This window comes from Equus przewalskii, chromosome 4 (assembly GCF_037783145.1).
Source record: "Equus przewalskii isolate Varuska chromosome 4, EquPr2, whole genome shotgun sequence".
Taxonomy (NCBI): domain Eukaryota; kingdom Metazoa; phylum Chordata; class Mammalia; order Perissodactyla; family Equidae; genus Equus; species Equus przewalskii.
The window spans coordinates 61441589-61463266 of record NC_091834.1 but is presented as its reverse complement, the minus strand read 5'-3'; the positions used below and the strand labels follow the sequence as shown (position 1 = coordinate 61463266).

Below are 21678 nucleotides of genomic sequence, written 5' to 3'. Positions count from 1 at the left end.
ACAGCCAGAGGTTAAAAAAAGACACATCACATTCAAAAGAGTAACAATAAAAACATCAACTGATTTATCAACAGAGATGACGAAAACCTAAAGGCAATGGAATGACGTAATTAAAGTGTTGGGGGAAAAACCCCACCAATCTAGAATTCTATACCTATTGAAAACATCTTTCAAATATAAAGGAAAATACAGACATTTCCAAACAAAAGCTGAAAACAAAGTTATTGTGGCACACCTGCTAAAGAAACACTAAAAGGAGTTCTTCAAGCTAAAGGAAAATATAAGTACCATAATCATTCCAACCAAACTAAAAAACTATCAGACTAGATTAAAAATTCCAAATATATGCTGCTTATAAGAGATAAGCTTAAATATATACTGGACCATAAAGAAATCTTAAAAAATATCAAAGGATTGAAATCATACAGGGTATATATCACCAAAGTAGAAATAAGCTAGAAATCAAAAACAAAAAGATAACCAGAAAAATAGCCTAAATGTTTTGAATTAGTCCATACATGTCTAAACAACCCATGGGTCAAAAGAAGAAATCACAGAGGAAATCAGAAAATATTTAAACTAAATTATATATAACATGTTAACTTGTGGGATACAGACAAAGCATTGCTTAGAGGGACATTTGTAGCCTTAAAAAATATTGCAGGGGCAAACCCCATGGCATAATGGTTGGGTTCACACACTCTGCTTCAGTGGCCCAGGGTTTGCAGGTTTGGATTCCAGGTGCAAAGCTACACACCTCTTGTCAAGCCACGCTGTGGCTGTGTCCCATATATAAAGGAGAGGAAGACTGGCACAGATGTTAGCTCAGCAACAATCTTCCTCAAGCAACAAGAAGAGGATTGACCACAGATGTTAGCTCAGGGCCAATCTTCCTCACACACACACAAAAAATTACAAAAACAGAAGGCTGAGGGGGATAGGGGTGGGAGAAATAGGTGAACTGTTTTTGTTTTTTTCACTTAAATAAATTATAATAATAAAAAATAGAGGGAAGGATCCTGGTAAACCCCACAGGCTTTTGGTTGGCACCCCTAAGTGTAAGGCTACAGAAGGGAGGAAAGTAAAAGGATGGAAAAACATATACCATGAAGACATTAATCAAAGGAAGACTGGGGTAGCCATACCTAAATAGACACCAAGGCAGCAAGCGCTACTAGAGATAGAGATTTCATGATAGAAAAGTCTGCCCAACAGGAAGCTATAAGAATTCTATATGTATATGCAGCAAATAGCCACAAAGTGTATTAAGCAAAGTAAGCCCAGCTTATTGATGATCACAAAGGGAATTAATGTATTATAGCTGTTTTGCACCATCAGTGGCTAAGGGCCTGGCACATATTAGGTGCACAGAAAATGACTAAAAATGCCAGTATTACAAACCAGGATGCCCAATATTTCTACTAATACCCACCCCTGTAGAAATTCGAATGTACATATTACTAGTGCTTAAAATATACACAACACACACACATACAAACACACACAATAACCGAACTAGTACAAGATGGCGCTTACAGGCACGGTGGGCTTTGGACTCAGAAAGGCCTGGGTTCATATCCCAGCTCCTTCGATTACCAGGTATGTGACCTTGGGAGCATAGCCCCTATTAGCCTGTATTTCTTCATCTGTAAATTGAGGAATAATAATACCTCCTTTCAGGTTTTTTCAAGTATGAAACAGAATAATCCATGAAAAGTGCCTGGCATAGTGTCAGGCACTAAGTAAACACTCAATTAATGGTAGCAATCAATAGTAAGAATCATATGTAAGAAATTTTGAAAATAACCCCAGAATAGCAGTTAAGAAGAGAATAGAAAAAAGAGGGACCAGTTCTAGCATACCTTAGATACCAGAATCTGGCGAGGCTGTTGCAAGAAGGGAAATCTGCCAGCCAACCTCCTTCATGAACTTATAGACAAAAACCCTACACAGAATATTAATAAATTGAATCCAACAACATATAAAAAGATAATATATCATAGCCAAGTGGGGTTTATTCCAAGAATGTACAGTGGGTTTAACATTCAAAAATCAGTGTAGGAATCATCAAGGAGAAAGAATAAGGATAGGGTAAAAAAAAAAATGGCCCCAAAGGAGCCTTGTGGGAGCTGATTCACCCCCGTATCCCCAGCCTCCCACAGGAAACGTCTCTCACATCGCATCAGCCTGACCATGCTGCTGCAGGCTCAGACGGGGACCACCTGCCAACACCTTGTTGACTTTGTAAGAATTAAGAGAGACTCAGGAGACCTCCCCAGAAGCTTCCCGGGTGTGTGAGCTCCAGGCTGATTTCCCCCCGACAGTGACCACGATCACCTTCCCTACTTCACAGGCTTGCTCTGAGAGCCAAGGAGCGGCTAGGAACTGAACGGTTCTCTGGGAAAAGCCGTCACCTGGGCACAGCATGCTCACCTGAGGGGCGGGGGCTGGCTCCCCTGCCGTTTGAATGCTCTTTCCAGCCTCTCCTGGGTTGTCCTGGCATTCCCGCCGGGCAAGGAGAACTTCAAGGGCATCCTGTCGGCCTCTGAGTCCACAGCGGGGCTGTCCTCTGGAGGGTCTCTGCCCCTGCCGCTCCCCCTCTGGGGCAGCCCTTTGCTCGGCAGGTGAGGAGGGCTGCTGGGCGCCGTTCTCCGCTTCTCTGGGATCAGCTCACTGAGCGGGCCCTGGGGGCTCCTGGAGTTGGAGCCGGGGCTGGACGCCAGGCCCTCCTGTGGGGCAGGACAGGCTGGGGTGCGGTGGGAGAACTCGGGCGCTTTGGGGCTCTCTTCCTCGTGGGGGTGGGTGATGCTGCTCAAGGCGGGGGACCGCCTCAGGGAGCGTTTGCGGAGGGGATCCTGAAAGGGGCAAGGACAAAAGCAGTGAGGAACAGCTTCAAGGGGGGTGGGGAAATACTGGATCCCACATCAAGCATTTGCCCATGCTGTTCCCTCCCCCAGGGAAGTCTTTCCCCATCCCCAACTCTTTCTCTTTAAAATCCTACCTATTCTTTGTGGAGATGCTCAACGGCTACCACCTCTGTAACACTGCCATGGCGCCCCAGCCACAGAACCCAAGAGCATGCCTCAGTCCCTACACAGAGCAGGCTCCAGGAGCAGGTGAAGCTGTAGGCCCTGGGTCAGACCGGGGTGCTAACTCCCACATCACCACCTCCCAGCTGTGTCCCCTGTGAGTTCCCCACCCTCCACTTCCCTCACCTGTGATATACCTCTCCACGATCCACTGTCATTTCTAAATCCCCAAACCTCCAAAAGCAAAAGTTTCTTTTGGAATCCCGCAACAAATTCTTTTTAACTGTTATGAGGTTGCTTACAGTCTTTCTGTAAGTGTGAATATTCATATATTTAGTTGCAGAAATGTTAACGTTTTTGCTTATGAGGTGCTACCCCAAACACTACGACAGGTGTTATGTGGTTTGTGGTTTATGCACTGTATTTCTTTTCTGAAAAAAAAAAAAAAAAAAGAAATTCTAAATTCCAAAACACACCTGGTCCAAAGGTTTTGGATGAGAGACTGGGGACCTGTAGTCCTGTCTCCCACAAGACTGTGATGAGGATTCAAGGAGAGACCCCTGTAAGGCTCTAGCACAGAGCCAGACCCACCACAGCAGTCAACAATATTAGCCACTGCTATGCATCTTTTCCCCTGTCGCCTCTTACGTATGGGCTTAACCCCTCCTGCTGGCAGACCAGGAATGGCAGAGGCCATCCTTTGATCATCTCTGTCACGACAGAGCTCCCAGCTCAGTGACCTACACCTAGTAAGCACTCAAGATTTGCTTAGTTTTTGAAATGAAGGAATTCCAAAGGAGTCGACTGAAATGTCCTCGCTCACTATCAATGATGAACTGATGAAATGGGAACTCACATTCTTACCAATGGGGGGGGGGGTGGGGGGGCGGGGCGGGGAGTGGAGGTGGAGGGGTCAAAAATAGACCTGCTGGGCTTTTCTCAGCATTTCTAGAAATAATCTCAAACCAAATGGTAAAGCCCGTGCTGGAATAGGAACAGCTAATTCCATAGTGTTCTTGCCCAGTGGAAATTACTAGGCACTATAAACCGCCTCCAAAAGTCACCCAGGGCATCCCCCACCACAAAGCAAGGAAAACATGAGTCACCAGCCCAAGGGGACCCAAACTTCCGGCCAAGGGCAGGGAACCCAGTCTCTTACTCATCCTTCATAAGTGCATAAGTGGAACACTACTAGATGATGAAATACCTTGCAAACCTTGCTCTTTTCTCTTGAGAATCCGATAAGTATGGCCAAGGTACTCAAAGGCCCATAAAACATCTTCCAGAAAACCTGGGGAAATTCTACAGCAACCCATCCTTTCATGTCCTTCATGGGATCAGATACCCCAGGGGAAAAGCGCACCTCCCAAGACAATCACTAAAAGGAGACGTTGCCGCAACCTCTTGGCGGGAAAGCAGATCCCAGTCCTCTGCCTCATACTTCAGTTGCGAAGGGGTCTCAACCGCACGGACTTGACAATCAGAACGTCACGGTAGGGCAGGACCCTGGTGTTCCACTGGTTGACTTGTTCTCAAAGTGTGGTCTGCCAACCTCAGGGGTCCCCACCCCCTTTTAGGGAGCTCAAAGCTATTTTCATAGTAATAATATGACATGATTTGCCTTTTTTACTGTGTTGACATTCGTGGTGATTGTGCAAAAGCAGTGGTGGGAAAAGCTGCAGGCCTTCAGCACAAATCAAGGCAGTGGCACCAAGCTTTACTAGTACTCAAGTATTTACCAGCACTTGCAATCAAAATAAATAGCGACATGCTAATTTCACTTAAGAACGTCCATGCTGAAGCATAAAAATTATTAATTTCCTGCAGTCTCACCCATGTGGTACACATCTCTTTAATATTCTGTGCGACAAAACTGGAGGCATATATAAGCCCTCTGCTGGATGCGGAGGACGGCTGCTGTCTCAAGGAAAAGCCCTTGAGCAACCACCTGAATTGTGAGCTGACCTTGCTATGTTTTTGATGGAACAACTCTCAAATGAACTATGGTTATTCAGACTCGGGTACTGGGCAGGCATTTTCTTGAAAATAAATTGGGCCTGTCTCTTCAAGGGAAACAAGTGGGATCAGTGATAAAATATAAGTTGTCAGGTAAAAATTAGAATTTGGGGAAACTTGTAGTATCTGCCACAGTGAGCACGGGGGCCTTTCAATACTTAACAACTTTTCTGGTGAGCTGGGTGGTGATATCAACAAATGTGATGTTTTTTAATGTTTTCTTGTTGTATAATGAAATGTCTCAACATTTGGAAGATCTGCATAACTCAGTAAACCAATATTTTCCAAATGACCAAACATCATGTTACTATACCACGTAGTGGGAAAAAAGTCATTCAAAGCACAAGACAGACCGACAGAAATCAATAGAATACGAAAACTTCGTTGGTAGGGTTTCAGATTCCACATTAAGAAACTACAAGTTGTCTAGTTTGGGTGTAGAATTAAAGAACATCCCTAGTTTTCTGAAAAAACTATTAAAATACTTTTCCCTTTTCCAACTGCATGTCTGTGTGAGGCCAAATTTTCTTCATCTACTTCAACCAAACTACCCGAACACAACAGACTGAATCCAGAAACAAATATGAGACTTGAAATATCTTCTACTATGCCAGACATTAAAGAGATCTATAAAAATATAAAACAATGCTACTTATCTCAATATTTTTGTTGATTTAGAAAAAATGGGTTTTTTTGTTTAAAAACATATTATTTGTATTAAATGTAATGGGTTTACTATTGTTAACGATTTAGTAAGTAAATATTATTTAATTTCTCAGTTTTAATTTCTAATATGGTAAATCTCAGTAGACAAAACCCACACAAGCCAAAGTTCTTTGGGCTCCTCAATAATTTTAAGAGTATAAAGAGATCCTGAGACTACAGCTTGAGAACCACTGATGTGGTCTAAACTCTCAACCAAATAGGAACCCCATCTACAATGTCCCCAGCAGATGGGGTACCTGGCTTCCCCCAACACAACTAGTCTAGTCCCTTCCAAAATGGCCTGTTCTACTGCTGAGGTGGCTCTGACACACAGCTCCTCACACCAGCCTCCACCCACTGGTCCCACTGGTGCTCTCTGGAGCTACCAGGCAAGTCTACACCACTCAATCCAACAAACCGCCAGCAGGCATACACCATGCTCTACACAGAAACATGGCAGAGTCTCTGCTCTTGAGCTTACAGCCTAAGTTCAAAACAGCCAATAGGGTTCATCTCGCTCACCACTCCAATCCATCCATTGGCAGTAACTGCCCAAGATGCCCAAGGTGTCTGAAGTCACGTCCAGGCTTGACAGGAAAAAGAGTACCAAGATCAACTAGCAATGTCTGCCACAGGCATGGCGTGGAGTGGCAGGAAGTCGCAGCCACCTATTTGCCACCCTGGGAGTAGACTATTCCTACCTCCATCTTTCATAAAATCTCTTACATTCTGCCCCACCTCCCACAAGCCTTCTCTTCCCAAGATCAAACATTCTCAAATCTTTCCCTTTCCTCCAAACTTTTCACCTTCCTAGTTCCTTTCCTCTAGGCATAGTCCAGTTTACGAATGTTCTGCTTCAAGTACAAGATGCCCAGATGGGACATGATGTCGACGTGTGGTCTGAACCACACAGAGGGGAGCAGACTCTGGTCTCCTTTGATCTGGACACCAAGACCACATGACCATCTCCAAACCATGAAATCCCAGAGCTCGAAGGAGCCTTGGATACCTGGTCTAACAAATGAGACCACAGCCAAGAAGAATAAAGACCTTGTCCGAAAATTTCACAAGATGCAGGCAGAGGCAGGGAGGGGTCCACTTCTTTCTGGCCTAATTGCAAATGAGTTGGAAGAACCATTGCTGGCATCTACAGCTACAGCCCACAGCTAAACACGCAGCATGTGAGAGCAGAGGTGACCAGCCAGGGACACAGACGACCAATGTTTGGTTTGCTCAAGCTTCCCGATCTGACTGATACTACACTTTGAGTTCTAAGTTTGATTTTCTTTTGTTGCTTTACAAGCTCCTTTTATACTCATTCTCTCATTGGGTTTCTTCCCTCCACCTAGTAAGACCCCACTACAGCCCTTCCTTAAGCCACACTATAAAACAATCATGTTAAACTTTTAGAATTTTTTTTAAAGCAAAACAAATCTAGCTATAAGGATTGGGATTCCTTTTTCCCTTTTAACTATCATGTTTTTAAAAATGAAAAAGATGCTCTCTAGACTCGGACGGGGCTCCCCACCCCACTCCTGAATTGCAAAGATAAAGCTGGGTAGATATGTTCTCAGTAGGCAAAGGAATCTAAAACCATGACAACCACCTCATTGACAAAATGGGTAAACTGAGGGCAGGGAAGGAGAGGAGGTGTGCCCACGGTCCCACAGGGGTTGATGGTAGAACTAGGGAGAAAAAGAGGCAGGAGTTCTTCCCATCCCACCACACAGATCCCCTTCCTTCTTTGGCTGTCTCGAAGGGTACCCCCAAATAAACCCAGGCAGCCCTCCAGCCCTGCCCGGTGCTCACTGTCCACTCTCATAACAACGGTGAGAGCAACAACCCCACCTGCGGGGAGCTGGCGATGGGCCCGGCCATCATGCCTCGGACGATCAGGCCAGGTTTCGGCCTGACCTTCTCTCCCATCCTCTTCGTATCCAAGGCAGGCTCCGACGACTGAAGCTTTTCCATCTTCTCCCACGCAGGGCCCACAGCAGGGCTTCCACCTGGAACAGTCTGCATGGGCCTACTCTTGTGTGGGGGCCTTTTGGATGACACGAAGTTACCAAGCATATCCCCATCAAGATCGTCGTGTCTGCGAAAAAGGCTATTTCCATTAAAACAGGTTCCCCACAAGGAATCGCTAGCGACAACAATAAATTCCACACTCAACAGGCCCTCAGAGCAAGCCCATTCACAAATCTGTGGTGATTTCTCACCAGCCAGCGTTTAATCATTAAAGGGAAGGAATAGAAAATACTTTTGCATCAGGGCAAGTCTGGCCTACAAATGGCGACCAGGAAACAAGAAACAAAATCAGAGTTGATGGTCCATGATAGGATCCCTCAAATCCTCAGTATAAAGAGCATCCTTGTTTCTTCCAGACCCCAGTGATTAAGGGAACCGGCAGCCCTTTGATACAGTCCTGAAATGTGTGGAGCCAGTCTTACTGCACGCCACGGAGGCCAGTGGGGAGAGACCTGAAGCAAGCTCGGCGCTCCCCCACTGTTAAGGTTCAGGTAGGTCAGGCATGCCAACGGCTTCTTTTCTTGGGTTGTTTGGCACTAAAAGAGAGAAAAAGAGTAGGAGAGATAGAAAGAGGGTGTGTGCGCGAGAGAGAGAGAATAAGAGAGCAAGAGAGAACAAAAAAAGGGTGAGAGGCAAAGAGTGAGAAAGAATAACAAGGAAGAGACAGAGCAAGGACCCAGGTCAAGAGGAATCTCCCCTGGGAGCACTCAGGGTCCAGCACTCCTCTGACACAGCCTGGGATGCTTCCTACCACTGGACTCTGGCATGAAGGGGCACTGACACCTTCCCTGTGCCAAGCTGCTTACCAAGCACTGGGTCACTCATGAGAAAGCGGTCGTGCGTGCTATGGCTGGGCATGTCAAGCAGAGGAAGGGTCTGGAACCAGCCTGGGGAAATCCAGAAGGACTCCCAGAGAAGGCAGCACCTGAGTCTGGAAGAATGAGGAGGCAAGAGATGACCAGGAAAAGGCCCAGGCACCAGCAAGGAGGCCCTTGAAAGCAGGACACGCCCAGGTGAGCCATGGCAGCTGATCGTGGAAAGGGCTTTGCAAGTTATCCTAAGGAGTTAGGATTTTATTCTGGAAGCTATGGGGAGTTTCTGAAGGCCTTTCAGCAGGGGAGCAGCACGGCCAGAGTTTTTTGGAGGAAAGCTCACACCCTCTTAGGTCAAAGGTGGATTTGAAGAGAAGACCACTAGAGGCCTGGAGCCCAGGGAAGAGCTGGGGGAGTCAGCAAGGGAAGGAAGTGAGGGCGTGAACTAAGGCTGGTGCTATTAGGGCAGAGAGAATGGCAGAGTCTAGCATCATTCAGGACTCACAGATGCAAAAATGATAGACAAGGAGGAGTCAAGGATAACACCCAAGTTTGCAGCTTGGGCTATTGGGTGTGACTGAGGAGCCTCAACTACTGTATTGCTGGTTTTTTATCATTTCAGAAATATTTAATCTCCCAGCCAGGCAGTAAGCACCTTTGAAGGAGGGACCTCCTTGCCTTTCACATTTTGAGCCTTGAATTAATTCTTTTAGTGCTCCCCGTCTTTTGGCAGCTTGACACCCAGACCCTAAGCTTTGCTTACCCTCAGAAAAGGAAATGCTTTTCAACAGAGCTGGAAGAATATCCATTCCCAGGAAGTTAGACTCACTATTAGCTACTGCATGCAGTGTGTTAAGGTTGTAATTTAACCTGTTTTCCAAATAACAGAGGTTCAATCAAGAATGCCAAGTCATTCTCTTCCTGGGAGTTCTAAAAGGCCTTATTTTTCAGATTTCTCCATCTCTATAGTGTTTCATTGCCTTTTAGAATGCTATACTCCTGGTTTTTATGTTTTTTGTGTATTTTTAAAGATTGTCACATAATGGTGGGAACAGTAAGGCAAGGTTTGTTTTTTTTTTAAAGATTGGCACCTGAGCTAACATCTGCTGCCAATCTTCTTTTTTTTCTCCTTCTTCTTCTTCGTCTTCTCCCCAAAGCCCCCCAGTACATAGTTGTATATTCTAGTTGTAGGTCCTTCTGGTTGTGCTATGTGGGACGATGCGTCAGCTTGGCTTGATGAGCAGTGTTAGGTCCATGCCCATGCTCTGAAGCAGTGAAACCCTGAGCCACCAAAGTGGTGTGTGCGAACTTAACCACTCAGCCACAGGGCCAGCCCCAGAAGGATTTTCTTTTTTCATTTTTTCTTTCTTTCTTTCTTTTTTTTTTTTTTGGTGAGGAAGATTGGCCCTGAGCTAACATCTGTTGCTAATCCTCCTCCTTTTATTTTCCTCCCCATAGCCCCAGTACATAGTTGTATATCCTAGTTGTAAGTCCTTCTAGTTCTTCTATGTGGGCTGCTGCCACAACATGGCTTGATGAGGGTGTGTAGGTCCACACCCAGAATCCAAACCAGTGAGCCCTGGGCCGCTGAAGCAGAGCATGCAGACTTAACCACTATGCCACTGGGGCAGCCCCTATACTCCTGTTTTTAATAAAATGGAAACAAAGCAAGCTCCTAAACCTTACAAATCATGGAATTTAAATTAAACATTTTGAATCATAAGCACCCTCCACCACAGAGGGGTCCATTCCCATGCCTCTAGAGAAAAATAACAGTGCTCCATGACAGGGATTTTGGAAGCAGAGAATGTGGGAGGCTGAATAATGGTCTCCCAAAGATGTCCGTGTCCCAACCCCTGGAACCTGTGAATATGTCACCTTACACAGCAAAAGAAACTTTGCAGACGTGATTAAGTTAAGGATCTTGAGATGAGGACATTATTCTGGGTTATCTGAGTGGGCCCAATGGAGTCACAAGAGTCCCTGTTAGAGGGAGACAGGAGGATCAGAGTCAGTGGTAGGAGATGTGATGACAGAAGCAGAGGTTGTACTGACGAGCTCTGAAGAGGGAGGAAGCGGCCACGAGCCAAGGGATGCAGGTGACCTCTAGAAGCCGAAAAAAGAAAGGAAACAGATTCTCCTCTCAGAGCCTCTAGAAGGAACCAGCCCTACTGACACCTTACCATTAGCCCAGTGAGACCAATTTTGGACATCTGACCTCTAGAAGTGTAAGATAATAAATTGGTGTTGCTAGAAGACACTGTGATGGTTATATTTTATATGTCAACTTAGCTAAGCTGTGGTGCCCCAATGTTTGGTCAAACACTAGTCTAGATGCTGCCGTGAAGGTATTTTTTTAGATGTGATTAACATCTATAATCAATTGACTTTAAGTAAAGGAAATTACCGTAGAAAATATGGGTGGGCCTCATTCAATCAGTTGAAGGCCTTAAGAGCAAAAACTGAGGTTTCCCAGAGAAGAAGGAATTCTGCCTCAATACGGTAACACAGAAATCTTGCCCTACAGATTGCAGGCTTGCCAGCCCCCACAACTGTGTGAGCCAATTCCTTAAAAAAAATAATCTCTTTATTTATATATATAACATTTATACATATATATGTATATATATTAATACATATATACACATACACATATATCCTATTGTTTCCTATTGGTTCTGTTTCTCTGGAGAACTCTGACTGTTACAGCCTCTGAGCTTATAGTACCTTGTTACAGCAGCAATAGGAATCTAATCCACAGTATAAATGGGAAGAGATACCTGGCTTTGCTTGTTTCTGACAACAAAGTTCTCCATCCTGCATCTTCATCTGCAAGGTCATATATATTCACCAGCGTGGTCTCTGAGCATCTCAATGGCAATCTGTTATTTTTCTTTGGAATCGAGAGTGCAGGTATTGCTGTTTCTTGAGTGAAATTGATGGCAGTATTTCCAAAGTGATCCAGAAAGTATCTGGTAATGAGTTCAAGGTTTGTCTTTAGAGGATTTTCCTTTGCCTATCATTGGGGAAAAAAAAATCATTAATTGTACATACAGCTTCAGGGGAAGAGTGGAAAAGACAGCTATTCCGATTCTTTCACAAAAGTTTATCGACTTCTCACTCCTTCATACAGTCTTTCAGCAAACGTTCACTGACTGCCTATTCTATGTCAGGTACTGTGTTAGGTAGTAACACAGAGATGCAGATAAAATCTGTATCTGAAAAGACCTAGGATGCAATGCATGAGTCAGGCGATTCCATGAACATTTGTAATAAAATGTGATATGAATAGAGAGATACCCAAACAAATTTCTTCTTGTTTTTTTTCTCCTAGGAACAACTTTATAAAATGCATATCCTTTCCTTAAAAAACAATTATGCTGTTAGGGATCACTAACTCTACAAGTTTACAAATATTTGGGACCTGAGCATTTTCTTAGTTTGTGCACTCTGCATTTAACACCGGATATGAAAGATTACAGAGACAATGCAGCTGAAGGTTACTGCAGAGAACACAGACAGGCAGTCAGGACTGACTCAGTTTATACCCCAACCTTAAAAAAAAAATAATACAGATAAAATGAAACTTTTCAGTGGTAGGTTTTGGAAATAAATGACACCAGTATTTCCCAACCCTGACTGCACTAAATGTTACCTTTGGTGATTTTTTAAAATACAGATTCCCAGGCTCCATTAAGTATACCCTAGATAAACTCAGATAACGACTGCCTGATAAATCTGTTGAATTTGGTCATAAGCCACGTGGCTGTGGGTCTTGGTCCCAGAGTTCTGCCGCGTAGATCAGGGGAATAGAAAGGGACAAGGACTGGATGCGCCCGAGGGTCCCCTCTGTGCCAGGCCGTCTGTCAAGTGCTTTTCCACTCTGACCACAAACTCACCAAATGCCCGCATCTGCTCACAGTTCCAAAGGGCCTGGGTGTTCCCGGGCAAGTGGAGTGGGGACTGACATGGTCACATGTTAGTCAAAATCAGAGGACAGATTTATCTTATTTTTCTAGTACGGGACCAAAAAACTGTCTTGTCTGAGTCTAAGTGAAATTTACAAGGAAGACAGTTGGGGGGAAGATGTTATATAATTTATTTCCACCTTCTTGTTTTTCCTTTTAATAAAGAGATTTAGGGCCCAGGATTACCTGAATTATACTTTGTGGCTTTTCACATCACTTTGCTCATAATAGAAACAGCCTTTATTTGAATCTAGATACATTTTTCAAAACCTCAATTTCACATAGACATTTTTATCTATCATATACCTAATAGGGAAAAACAAGTTACTGGAATTAACGTTAAATTGCAGGGCTTTCCTAGCATCACGCTAGCTTTGGGCTGAGTGAATGTCAAAATCATTATGCAACAGATAAATTAATAAGGATATTTTTCTGTAAAATATAAGCTCTAATTCATTGTATAACATCTAATAACAACTGCGTAAATCAAATCATCAGGGCACTTATCAAGATCTAAGGAAAATATTTTAAGTATCTTAAGATAACAGTTACCTTAGGGAGACGACATTAGGAAGAAATTTGAAAAAATAGTGAAGAAATAAAAAGAACTTGAATGGCAAAGATACTTATGGGAAATTGGGTAAAGATGCATCTACATAAAAATGCTACAGAACCAGAATGGTTAACTGAATTTCCTGGTTAACTCTCTCACTCTCCACAGAAAAATCTTTCTAAAATGTACACACCATGGGCCTGCCTGGTGGCAGAGTAGTTAAGTTCGTGTGCTCCACTTCAATGGCCCCAGGTTGGCCAGCTCTCAGGTGTGAACCTATGCACCACTTATCAAGCCATGCTGTTGCAGGCATCCCACATATAAAGCAGAGGAAGAAGGGCATGGATGTTCGTTCAGGGCCACTCTTCCTCAGCAAAAAAAAAAAAAAAAGGGAGGAAGATTGGCAGTGGATGTTAGCTCAGGGCTAATCTTCCTCAAAAAAATAAATAAATAAAATGTACACACCACTCTCCTGCCTTAAAATGCAGCAGATGGAGGTTTTGGAAATATCTGCTGCCTGGGTCAACAGTCCTCTTTCTGAAGGACTTCAGCTAGAGCGTACAGGAGATGGAGGGGCCCCAGTGTCACCCCAGGACCCAGAGGACGAAGGTCATCTATTTGAAGTCTTTACTGAGCCTGTGATAGGCCTTTCCCTGGCTGCCATTTGTGATAAATGCCAAAATACATGATCATTAGGTTCTTTCCAACTCTGACACTATATCCTACCACAAGACACACCTGCGGGAGAGCCCATTCTTACATCAAATTAGAAGATTCTGTCTTTTCAACAGAAAGAGCAATTAAGTCAGAATGGCAGCTTCACTCATTCACATATTCCACAAATACATATTGACTATTTACTGTCATCAGGCAATGTGTTAAGTATGGGGATACAACAGTGAACAAAAGAGGCCATCTCTGGCCCTTGCAGCATCCAAGATGCGAATTAAACAACCACACAAACATTCTACTGTCAGCCTGATGAGCACGACAAAGGATGCCATGAAGGGCGGGGAGGGAGACGGGGGGGCGGTCAGGGAAGCACCCCCACCACCAAGGGGGTGCCGTTCCATTTGCTATCTCAGCTCCAATGCACCCTGGTTAGCTGAACGCGAGCGAGCCCCGCTTCTGCCTGAATTAGATGTCACAGTAGACTTAAGAATAAGGTATTACTCAGAACTGAAGAAGGAAAGTCTTGCGCAGGCAGGGGATGGAAAGTTTTAGTATAACTCAAGACTATATCCTTAAGTACAGTCTTACTAAAAATAGCCTCACGGAGGAGGAGGGAGCACAGGGAGTAACCGCTACAGGCTCGGGTTCAAAAGGAGCCTCAGAGCCGCGCACGCGCAAGACGTGGGTGGGACGGCCCCAGAAACCCGACACACGCGCGGGATCTGTCAGCACCCAGCCCGGTCTGATTCTCCAGACCTCCTGCCACCTGTCTCTGATGGCTTGGCAGGCCCCGTGAGTGCTCTGACTTTGCCAAACTCGGTTCCAGAACTTCACGCCACACCTCAAAGCACTTACTTTGTTCTCCTTGTAGAGAAATTCAAGATGCAAAACCTTGCGGAGGTCGTTTCTGCTGTTTATGCTGAGATCAGAGCGCGGGCGTTCCTGATCCATGATCACACACGTCTTCTTTAAGCCCTGAGGGAAGAAATCTGGATCACTATTTACCATTTTAAATCAAAACCTTCCTTTGTCCGACACAGTATAAACAAAGACTGTTGACGTTCTTCGTGGTCATATTCTTATCCTGCCCTCCTGACAAGGATAAGGCAAAGACCAAACACTGACTCAAGGACTTATTTTTATATAACCTTTAGGCTTGACAGCATCTTCACGACTATCACCATGAATCTTACAACGACCCCGTGGGCTGAGCTAAGGAAGGCTGGAGTGGTCAGGCCATTGTATAGATGAGGAAAATGAAATTCAGGTGACTGACTAACCCAAGGCTGACCCAGGAGCCCTGGGTTTGGCCTTAGATTTGGGGCTATACAATATGAAGATTTAAAAATAAACAAAAACAAAAGGCCAATATTCATTCCCCTCTTTTCTCAGATGGGGAGCCAGGGTTGATCTACCCAAGATAACAACACAGTGGAATCACATGGGGGGGGGGGGGTTCTGACCATCCCAGCCTGTGAGTCCATGATGTCGTGACCCAGGCCCACCAGAAGCAATTGGTAAAGGCTGCTGAACCCCCAGTAAAACCGCTTTCCACCATTCAGCCCTGAACTCCCAGAAGACCCGGCTAAGACACACTCTGGCAATGGGAAGTGCTGGTCCCGATACGAGCCTGGCTTCTTCATTTGAAAAACAACCACAGCTGCTGTGGCCTGCACAGAGAGCTCAGCTGCTGCTAAGGGAGCCCCTGGCTCTTGATGGATCCAGACCCCAGTGCTAGACAGGCCTCAACTTCTCCCCTCGCCTTTGTGTGTGGGCTCTCACTGCTTGGAAAACAAGACAAAACCTGCTGCCTGCCATGAATTGAGGCAAGAGGAATGTGAAACAAGACGTATGAATACAGCCTTGAACTGAAGAGAATAAAAAGGAAGTCTTAGAGATGGGGGAACAGAAAGCAATGGATATATACGTTGGGGAAAAAGTAGGGATGTGCTTGGGTGCATTAGGGAGAGTCACCTGGAAGGAGAGGTGGGACTCAAGAGGTACCTACAATTCATCTGGGCTTAACCATGTCTTCCCCGATCAAAGTGATGTGGAAACCTCTATAATGAGGGTCCCTCTCTGCTGGATAACTCCTTACATTTGTGAACAGTTCAGATCAGCAAGTCTTGGTACATGTAAGAAACTCTCCAGGACTGTAGTGCACGCTGGCATCTGAAAACCACTGGGGTAGTGGATGAGGACGCCCTCGAGAATCAGCCGGTCCTTGGTCCCATCCAGCCCACTTAATCTTCATTCACTCAACAAACCTCCATCATGCACCTACTGTGTGCCAGGCTCTGTTCTAGATGCAGGAGATACAGAAGGAATAAGACCAAACACCGCCCCTCCCCCCCCACCACCGCTACCCTGTCATGGAACTGACATTCTGTTGGGGAAGTCAACCATAGACAAAGGGTTGAACGTACAGTAGGGCGGCTTCTAACATGCCCCACTGGAGACCGATGAAACAGGGAGAGCAGAGATGAAGATGAAGGACTCTATGTTAGACAGTCAGCTACTTATTGAGCATCATCCACATGCTCACTCCTATCTTCTGGTTTCCCCCATCTGTGAAAGGGAACGAACTGCTAATCTACTAGTTCAGCTGCTAGAGGTAGACGAGTGAACAGATCCAAGTCCTGGCCCTCAGGGAGCTTACATTCTATCAGGGGAAAGCCAACAAGAATATACTATGGGGAAAAAATACAGCAGACTCAGGAGACAGAGAGGTGGGGGGGTGGGAGCAGGGAAGGGGGATTATTTTATAAAAGGTGGTCAGGAAAGGCTTCATGATTCGCTGACATTAGAGCAGAGATGTGAGGGAAGTAAGGAAGCAGGCCATGCAGACACTTGGAGGAAGAGCGTTCTAGGCTAGGAACAGCAAGGGCAAAGGCCCTGTGGCAGTCACAGGAGGCCAGTGCAGCTAGAGCCACGTGACCAGGGGAAAGTGGTAGGAGATGAAGTCAGAGACGTTACCCAGAGCCTGCTAAGGAAAGACCTTGTCGGTTTTTGTGAAATGGGGGCGCTACTGGAGGATCTGAAAAGAGGAGCATCCTGGACTGACTTATATTTGGACAGGATCACCTAGCTGCTAGGTCAGGAACAGATTGTTGAAGGCAGGGGATTAAAGAGAAACCAGTTAGGAGGCTAGCAAACCATTCACATGAAAGATGGCGGTGGCTTGGACTAGGGTGTTTGCAGCAGAAGTGGAAAGAGGGGGCGACATTCTCTATGTGTTCCGACGGTAAAGCCAACAGATTTACAGATGGACTGGGTGTGAGGTGCACAAGAAGAAAAAGAGGCAGGAATGATTCCAGAGGTTTTGGCCCAAGCAACCAGAAGGATGGTGATACTACTTAATGAAGTGGGGAAAACTGTGGGAGGTAGAGGAAATCAGGAATTGAACTCAGGATGTGTTGAGTTGAGACGTTTTTAGATATCCAAGTGGAAATGTAAAACAGGCAGTTGGAAAGGATGTTAGAGTTCAAGGAGAGGTCTTGGCTGGGGAGAGACAATTGGGAATTGTCAGCAGATCGATGGGACTAGAATCCACAAGACTGGGGGCGGTGCCTGGAAAATGAATGGAAAAGAGGAGAGAAGAGGGCCATAGACCGAGTCTTTGAGCCCACCAGCATGCACAGCTCAGGGAAATGAGGGGGACCAGAAAAGAACCTGAGAAGGAGTGACTAGGGAGGTATAGGAGGAAAGCCCAGAGGAGGTGGCCTCCAGAAGCCAAGCAGAATGAGTTTCCAGGAAGAAGGATGTAATTAGCTGTGCCAAACACAATTGTTAGATCATGAAGTATGAGGACTGAAAATTAAAGGTCATTGACAAATGTGACAAAGAGTCTTTTCCAGGGGTTGGTGGGGACAAAAGCCTGATTAAAGTGGGTTTAAGAAAGTATGGAGAAGAATTAGAATCAGAGCATGCATAACTTTTTCATGAGCCTTTGCCATAAAAGGGAGAAGCAAATGGACTAGTAGCTGGAGGGGCTTGCGGGCCAAGACGGGATTCACAGGAGCCCGTATATATGTTGACAGGAAAAATCCAGCAGAGAAGACAAAATGGATAATGCACTAGAGAGAGATGATGATAACTGCAGCCGTGTCCCTGAGCACGCAGGGGGACAGGCACCCAGGGAGGGGTGGCCTTACCCAGGAGCCTAGAGAATTCACCATGAGGACAGGAGGGACGGCGAGGTGAGTGGTTCGGGCCCAGGAAGGTTACGTGTGGTGGTGGGAGCCTGCGGGAGTTTTCTCATGACTGCTTCTACGTTCTCAGTGACATCAGACGGGGAAGGAGCTTTGCGGTTTGAGGAGAGAGAAGGTGTGAAATGGTCATCCACAATCAGGGAGTTAACGGGCTGGAGAGGTCTCACCAGGTGGGCAGGCATCCCTGAGGCATCACAGGGTGAGTGGCCATGAATTCAGGGCGGTCAACATGGTGGTGCGTTTTTCTCCAGCTCCATTCAGCTCTGCGGTGCAGGCACGGAGTGGGCCCAGCCGACTTTTCAACATTGGGGGAGTATGATGAAGGGAGAGAAGGACAAGGGAGTCAAACATGTTGTTGAGGGTGTGATTATAGTGACGGGTAGGTAAGAAGTGGCGGGAGGTCAGGATAGGGCTGAGGGACTGTGAAAAGGTGACAGGGACGATGGAATGGAGATGTGAGTGAGGTTGAAGAATAGTTTATGTGGGCTACTAAGGGAGGTGAGGTGGAAATGAGGACAGTGGGATGCTTGGACCTAAAATTATGGAAAGGGTGCAGTATTGGTAATGATAAGCCTAGGTCAGGACTACGGGAAAGGGTGGTGGAGGTAGGAGAGGGCCCATGGACCTGGGATGCTGGGGTACCAGGAGAGGCCCCTTGGTGGACCCTGACACCACCAAGAAACTGTACGACTCTCCCTGAGGGGAGATCACACTTGGTGAGTTCACGGAGGCCAATGCAGCTGAGTACGAGACAGGGTCAAGGGTGGAGAAGGCAGTAGTGGAAGATGAGGTCCAAGGGGGAGCCGGGAGCCAGGTCACAGAGAGCTTGCAGGCCCTGGAAGGCCTTCCCTTCGAATTTATTCCCACTGGAATAGGAAGCCCATGGAGGGTTTTGAGCTGAGGAGTGACATGATCTGACCTGCTCACCCTAGGCAAGTTTCTTCTCCTCCTCATCTCATAATTGATAGTCTTACGTGCGAAGGCATCATTATACCTGCCTTTCAGGACTGACGTGAGGATCTGGGGAGACCTAGAAGGTACCTCGTGCCATCATGGGAACTCTCTTGGTTATAGCTGCTGGGTGCCTACCTTGTGCCAAGTCCTGAGGGGAGGACATGGTCTCTGCCCCACAGCAGAAGGCGATGAGAAAAGCAGTTGACCTGGGCTGCAGTCCCAGCTCTCCATGACTTTCTGAGTGACTATGGACCACTCCTTTCTCCTCTGGGCCTTTGTGTGCCCAGATAAAAATCACGAGGGAAAGGAGGCCAGGCAAACCAGACGACTGCCAGGGTCCCACCCAGGTCAGGTGTCAGCTCTGTGGACCCGTCTAGTAGGTAACAGGCAAATGTATCAACTATAACATGAGCATCAGTGAGCAAACCCCAGGCAGGATGGGTCAGTCATCCTAACTGGAGTCATCTGAGAAGACCTCCTGAAGAACGTGGGACTTGAGGGGACCACGGTGGAACAAGGAAAAGCATGTGCGAGAAGCTGGAAATGAGATTGGGAGGGTAAGCGGGGCTCAAGCTAGAGGGCAGCCTTGGACATCAGGCGATGACTTCAGATTTCGTTTGTACTCAGGCAAGGAAAGGCATGAGGGAAACTCTCCGAGGGGTTTGCTTGGTGGCCCAGTCTTAAAAGAATGATGGCAGTGGTCAGCCTCATGGGTGTGTCACTGACATGCAACTGCAGCCAGGACTTGGTGATGAAAGGTCAATTTGCCATAGACACAGAGCAGATACAATGAAGCCACATGTATTTTTTTTAATTTAAATAAAAACACATTTTTAAAAAGCAAAGAAGGACACTTTCAAAACAGGTCCACATCAGAGATGGGGGAGAAACCATGCAGCAGATACAATGCTTGGGAGCTGCCCACATGTTATTATTAACCCTCATTATAAATCTGCAAAGGGTAGGTCTCCTTATTCCTGTTGTACAGGGAGGGGAATCGAGGCAGGAGTAACATAAGTTCACACTGCTAACTAGTAGCAGATATTTGAACTCCTCCATCTGATTCCAAAGCCCTTCTCTTTTCCTCGATTCAAACAATTGTTTGTTTGTATGTTTTAATCCCAGACAAGTGCCCACCGCCCCATCCAACATGACACCAAACACAACACACAGCATGTGGCCAGCCCTCAGTCACTGTGTGCAGAATGCGTAATGGGTGCTCCCCCCACACCCGCGTTCCCCTTGACCCCCACTGACTTATTTCCCACCGTGTCCTCGTGTCCTGTCTCCACCGTAAGGGCAGAGGAGAGCTGAGGACGTCACAACTCGTACTACTTCGGAAACTCTGCTGGGACAAGACGGTAGGAGAACTTAAAACCAGAAACAACTGAACTTCCCACTGTTGATGGACACGACCAAGGGGTTGAACCGTGAAGAACTTCTTTAAGACTTTTAGGTTCCCTCTTGGGGCAATTGGGGGAAGTTCTTTCCCAGTGGGGTGTAAGTCTCGGGAGTGGTTATGTGGACGGGCGGCCAGGCTGGGCAAAGGCCTGCCCGCTGGGCTGCTGGGGCCTCAAGAACGCAGCTGCGCTTTAGAGAAAACGGGAGGGGGAAACCCCCACCCACTCCGCCGTCAGCCCGCCGCCCGCCGCCCGGGCGGCGAGATGCCAGAGGCTGGCGGCGGTCCGCGATCCCGCCCTGCTTTGCGGGAAGTGCGCGGTGACAGAAATGGCTCCTGGGAAATGTAGTTTCCCCAGGCCCGGGAAAGTGGCGCTTTTGTCGGGCATCACTGGGCCAGGCAGCAGGCAGGGGAAGATCTCCCTCCTCGAAGGTGCAGCGGTTGCAGGGGAACCCCCAGACTGCCTCCCCCCACGCCAAATTAGAGCAACTGCCCAGAACTGTGGAGGGCGGCGCGACGTACCTTTCTGCTGAGGAACTCCCTGACCAGGGAGGCGGCCACCTCCTCCACGAAGAGGCTGTCCATGCTGCCGGTTCTGCCCACGAGGCCGCAGCCAGCGCAGCCCCAGGCCCCCGGGTCCGTTGGGGCCAGTATGGCCGCGTTGCCGTGGCGACGGTGTCATCAGAGCCGGCGAGAACTCCTCCTCTTCCCTGGGAGCCGGCGGCTGGGCCGGGAAGGTGGGAGGGAAGGGGAGGAGCGTCCTCAAACTCGCTTCTGGGAGCGGGAGGCAGAACTAGTAAGTCTAAGCCCAGTGCAGCCCAGGGGCCGAGCCGTGGTCCTGGCTCTGGTCCTGTCCATCTGGGTGGCCTGGAACAAGTCACTGCCCCAATCTGAGTACCCATTTCCCAAGATGTGAAATGGGGAGGGGGCCTGCCTCCTTATTCCTGGAGGAGGAAACCCACGTGAAGTGGCCCCTAGAGGTCGACTTGCAGCACCGCAGCCCGCTCCTGGGCTCCCCGAGGCCCGCTGAGCTTGGCTGGCCTGGACTGCCGTGGGGCAAGGAGGCCCAGGACTCTGCTTACTTGGCGCCGAACTTCAAGGACAAGTACCTCCCCGCCTTGGTGCCTGCTTTCCCACGAGGAGACTGCCAGTTATTGAGCATCGGGCATTTTACACACATTATTACATCTCTAACCTCAAAACTTCCAAGCAAAGTGGTTACTATTGTCCAATTCTTTAAAACAAGACAGAGATTCAGAAAGGTTAAAATTGTGCTGAAGGCCACACAGTTAGGAATTGGCAAAGCTGGGCCTCCAGCCAAGCCCATGTCT

At 47.0% G+C, this 21678-nt stretch overlaps 1 protein-coding gene across 6 annotated transcripts in view; it reads right to left on the bottom strand.

Annotated features, from left to right (window-relative positions):
• The window catches only part of MINDY4 (MINDY lysine 48 deubiquitinase 4), a 114067-nt gene extending 92806 nt beyond the window's left edge, over window positions 1–21261 (bottom strand). For 2 of the 6 annotated variants that reach the window (XM_070616156.1, XM_070616153.1), the window contains exons 1-5: window positions 20870–21261; window positions 14639–14758; window positions 11371–11606; window positions 7599–7845; window positions 2434–2855 (exon numbers count right to left, since the gene is read on the bottom strand). In XM_070616156.1, the coding sequence (XP_070472257.1) occupies window positions 2434–2855; window positions 7599–7845; window positions 11371–11606; window positions 14639–14758; window positions 20870–20932 (1088 nt within the window). In that variant the 5' untranslated portion in view covers window positions 20933–21261. Of the gene's footprint in view, window positions 1–2433; window positions 2856–7598; window positions 7858–11370; window positions 11607–14638; window positions 14759–18161; window positions 18312–20869 lie in introns of those variants that run through there. The other 4 variants (XM_070616152.1, XM_070616154.1, XM_070616155.1 and 1 more) reach the window with 4 other exon arrangements.
• Window positions 21262–21678: the final 417 nt, after the last annotated feature.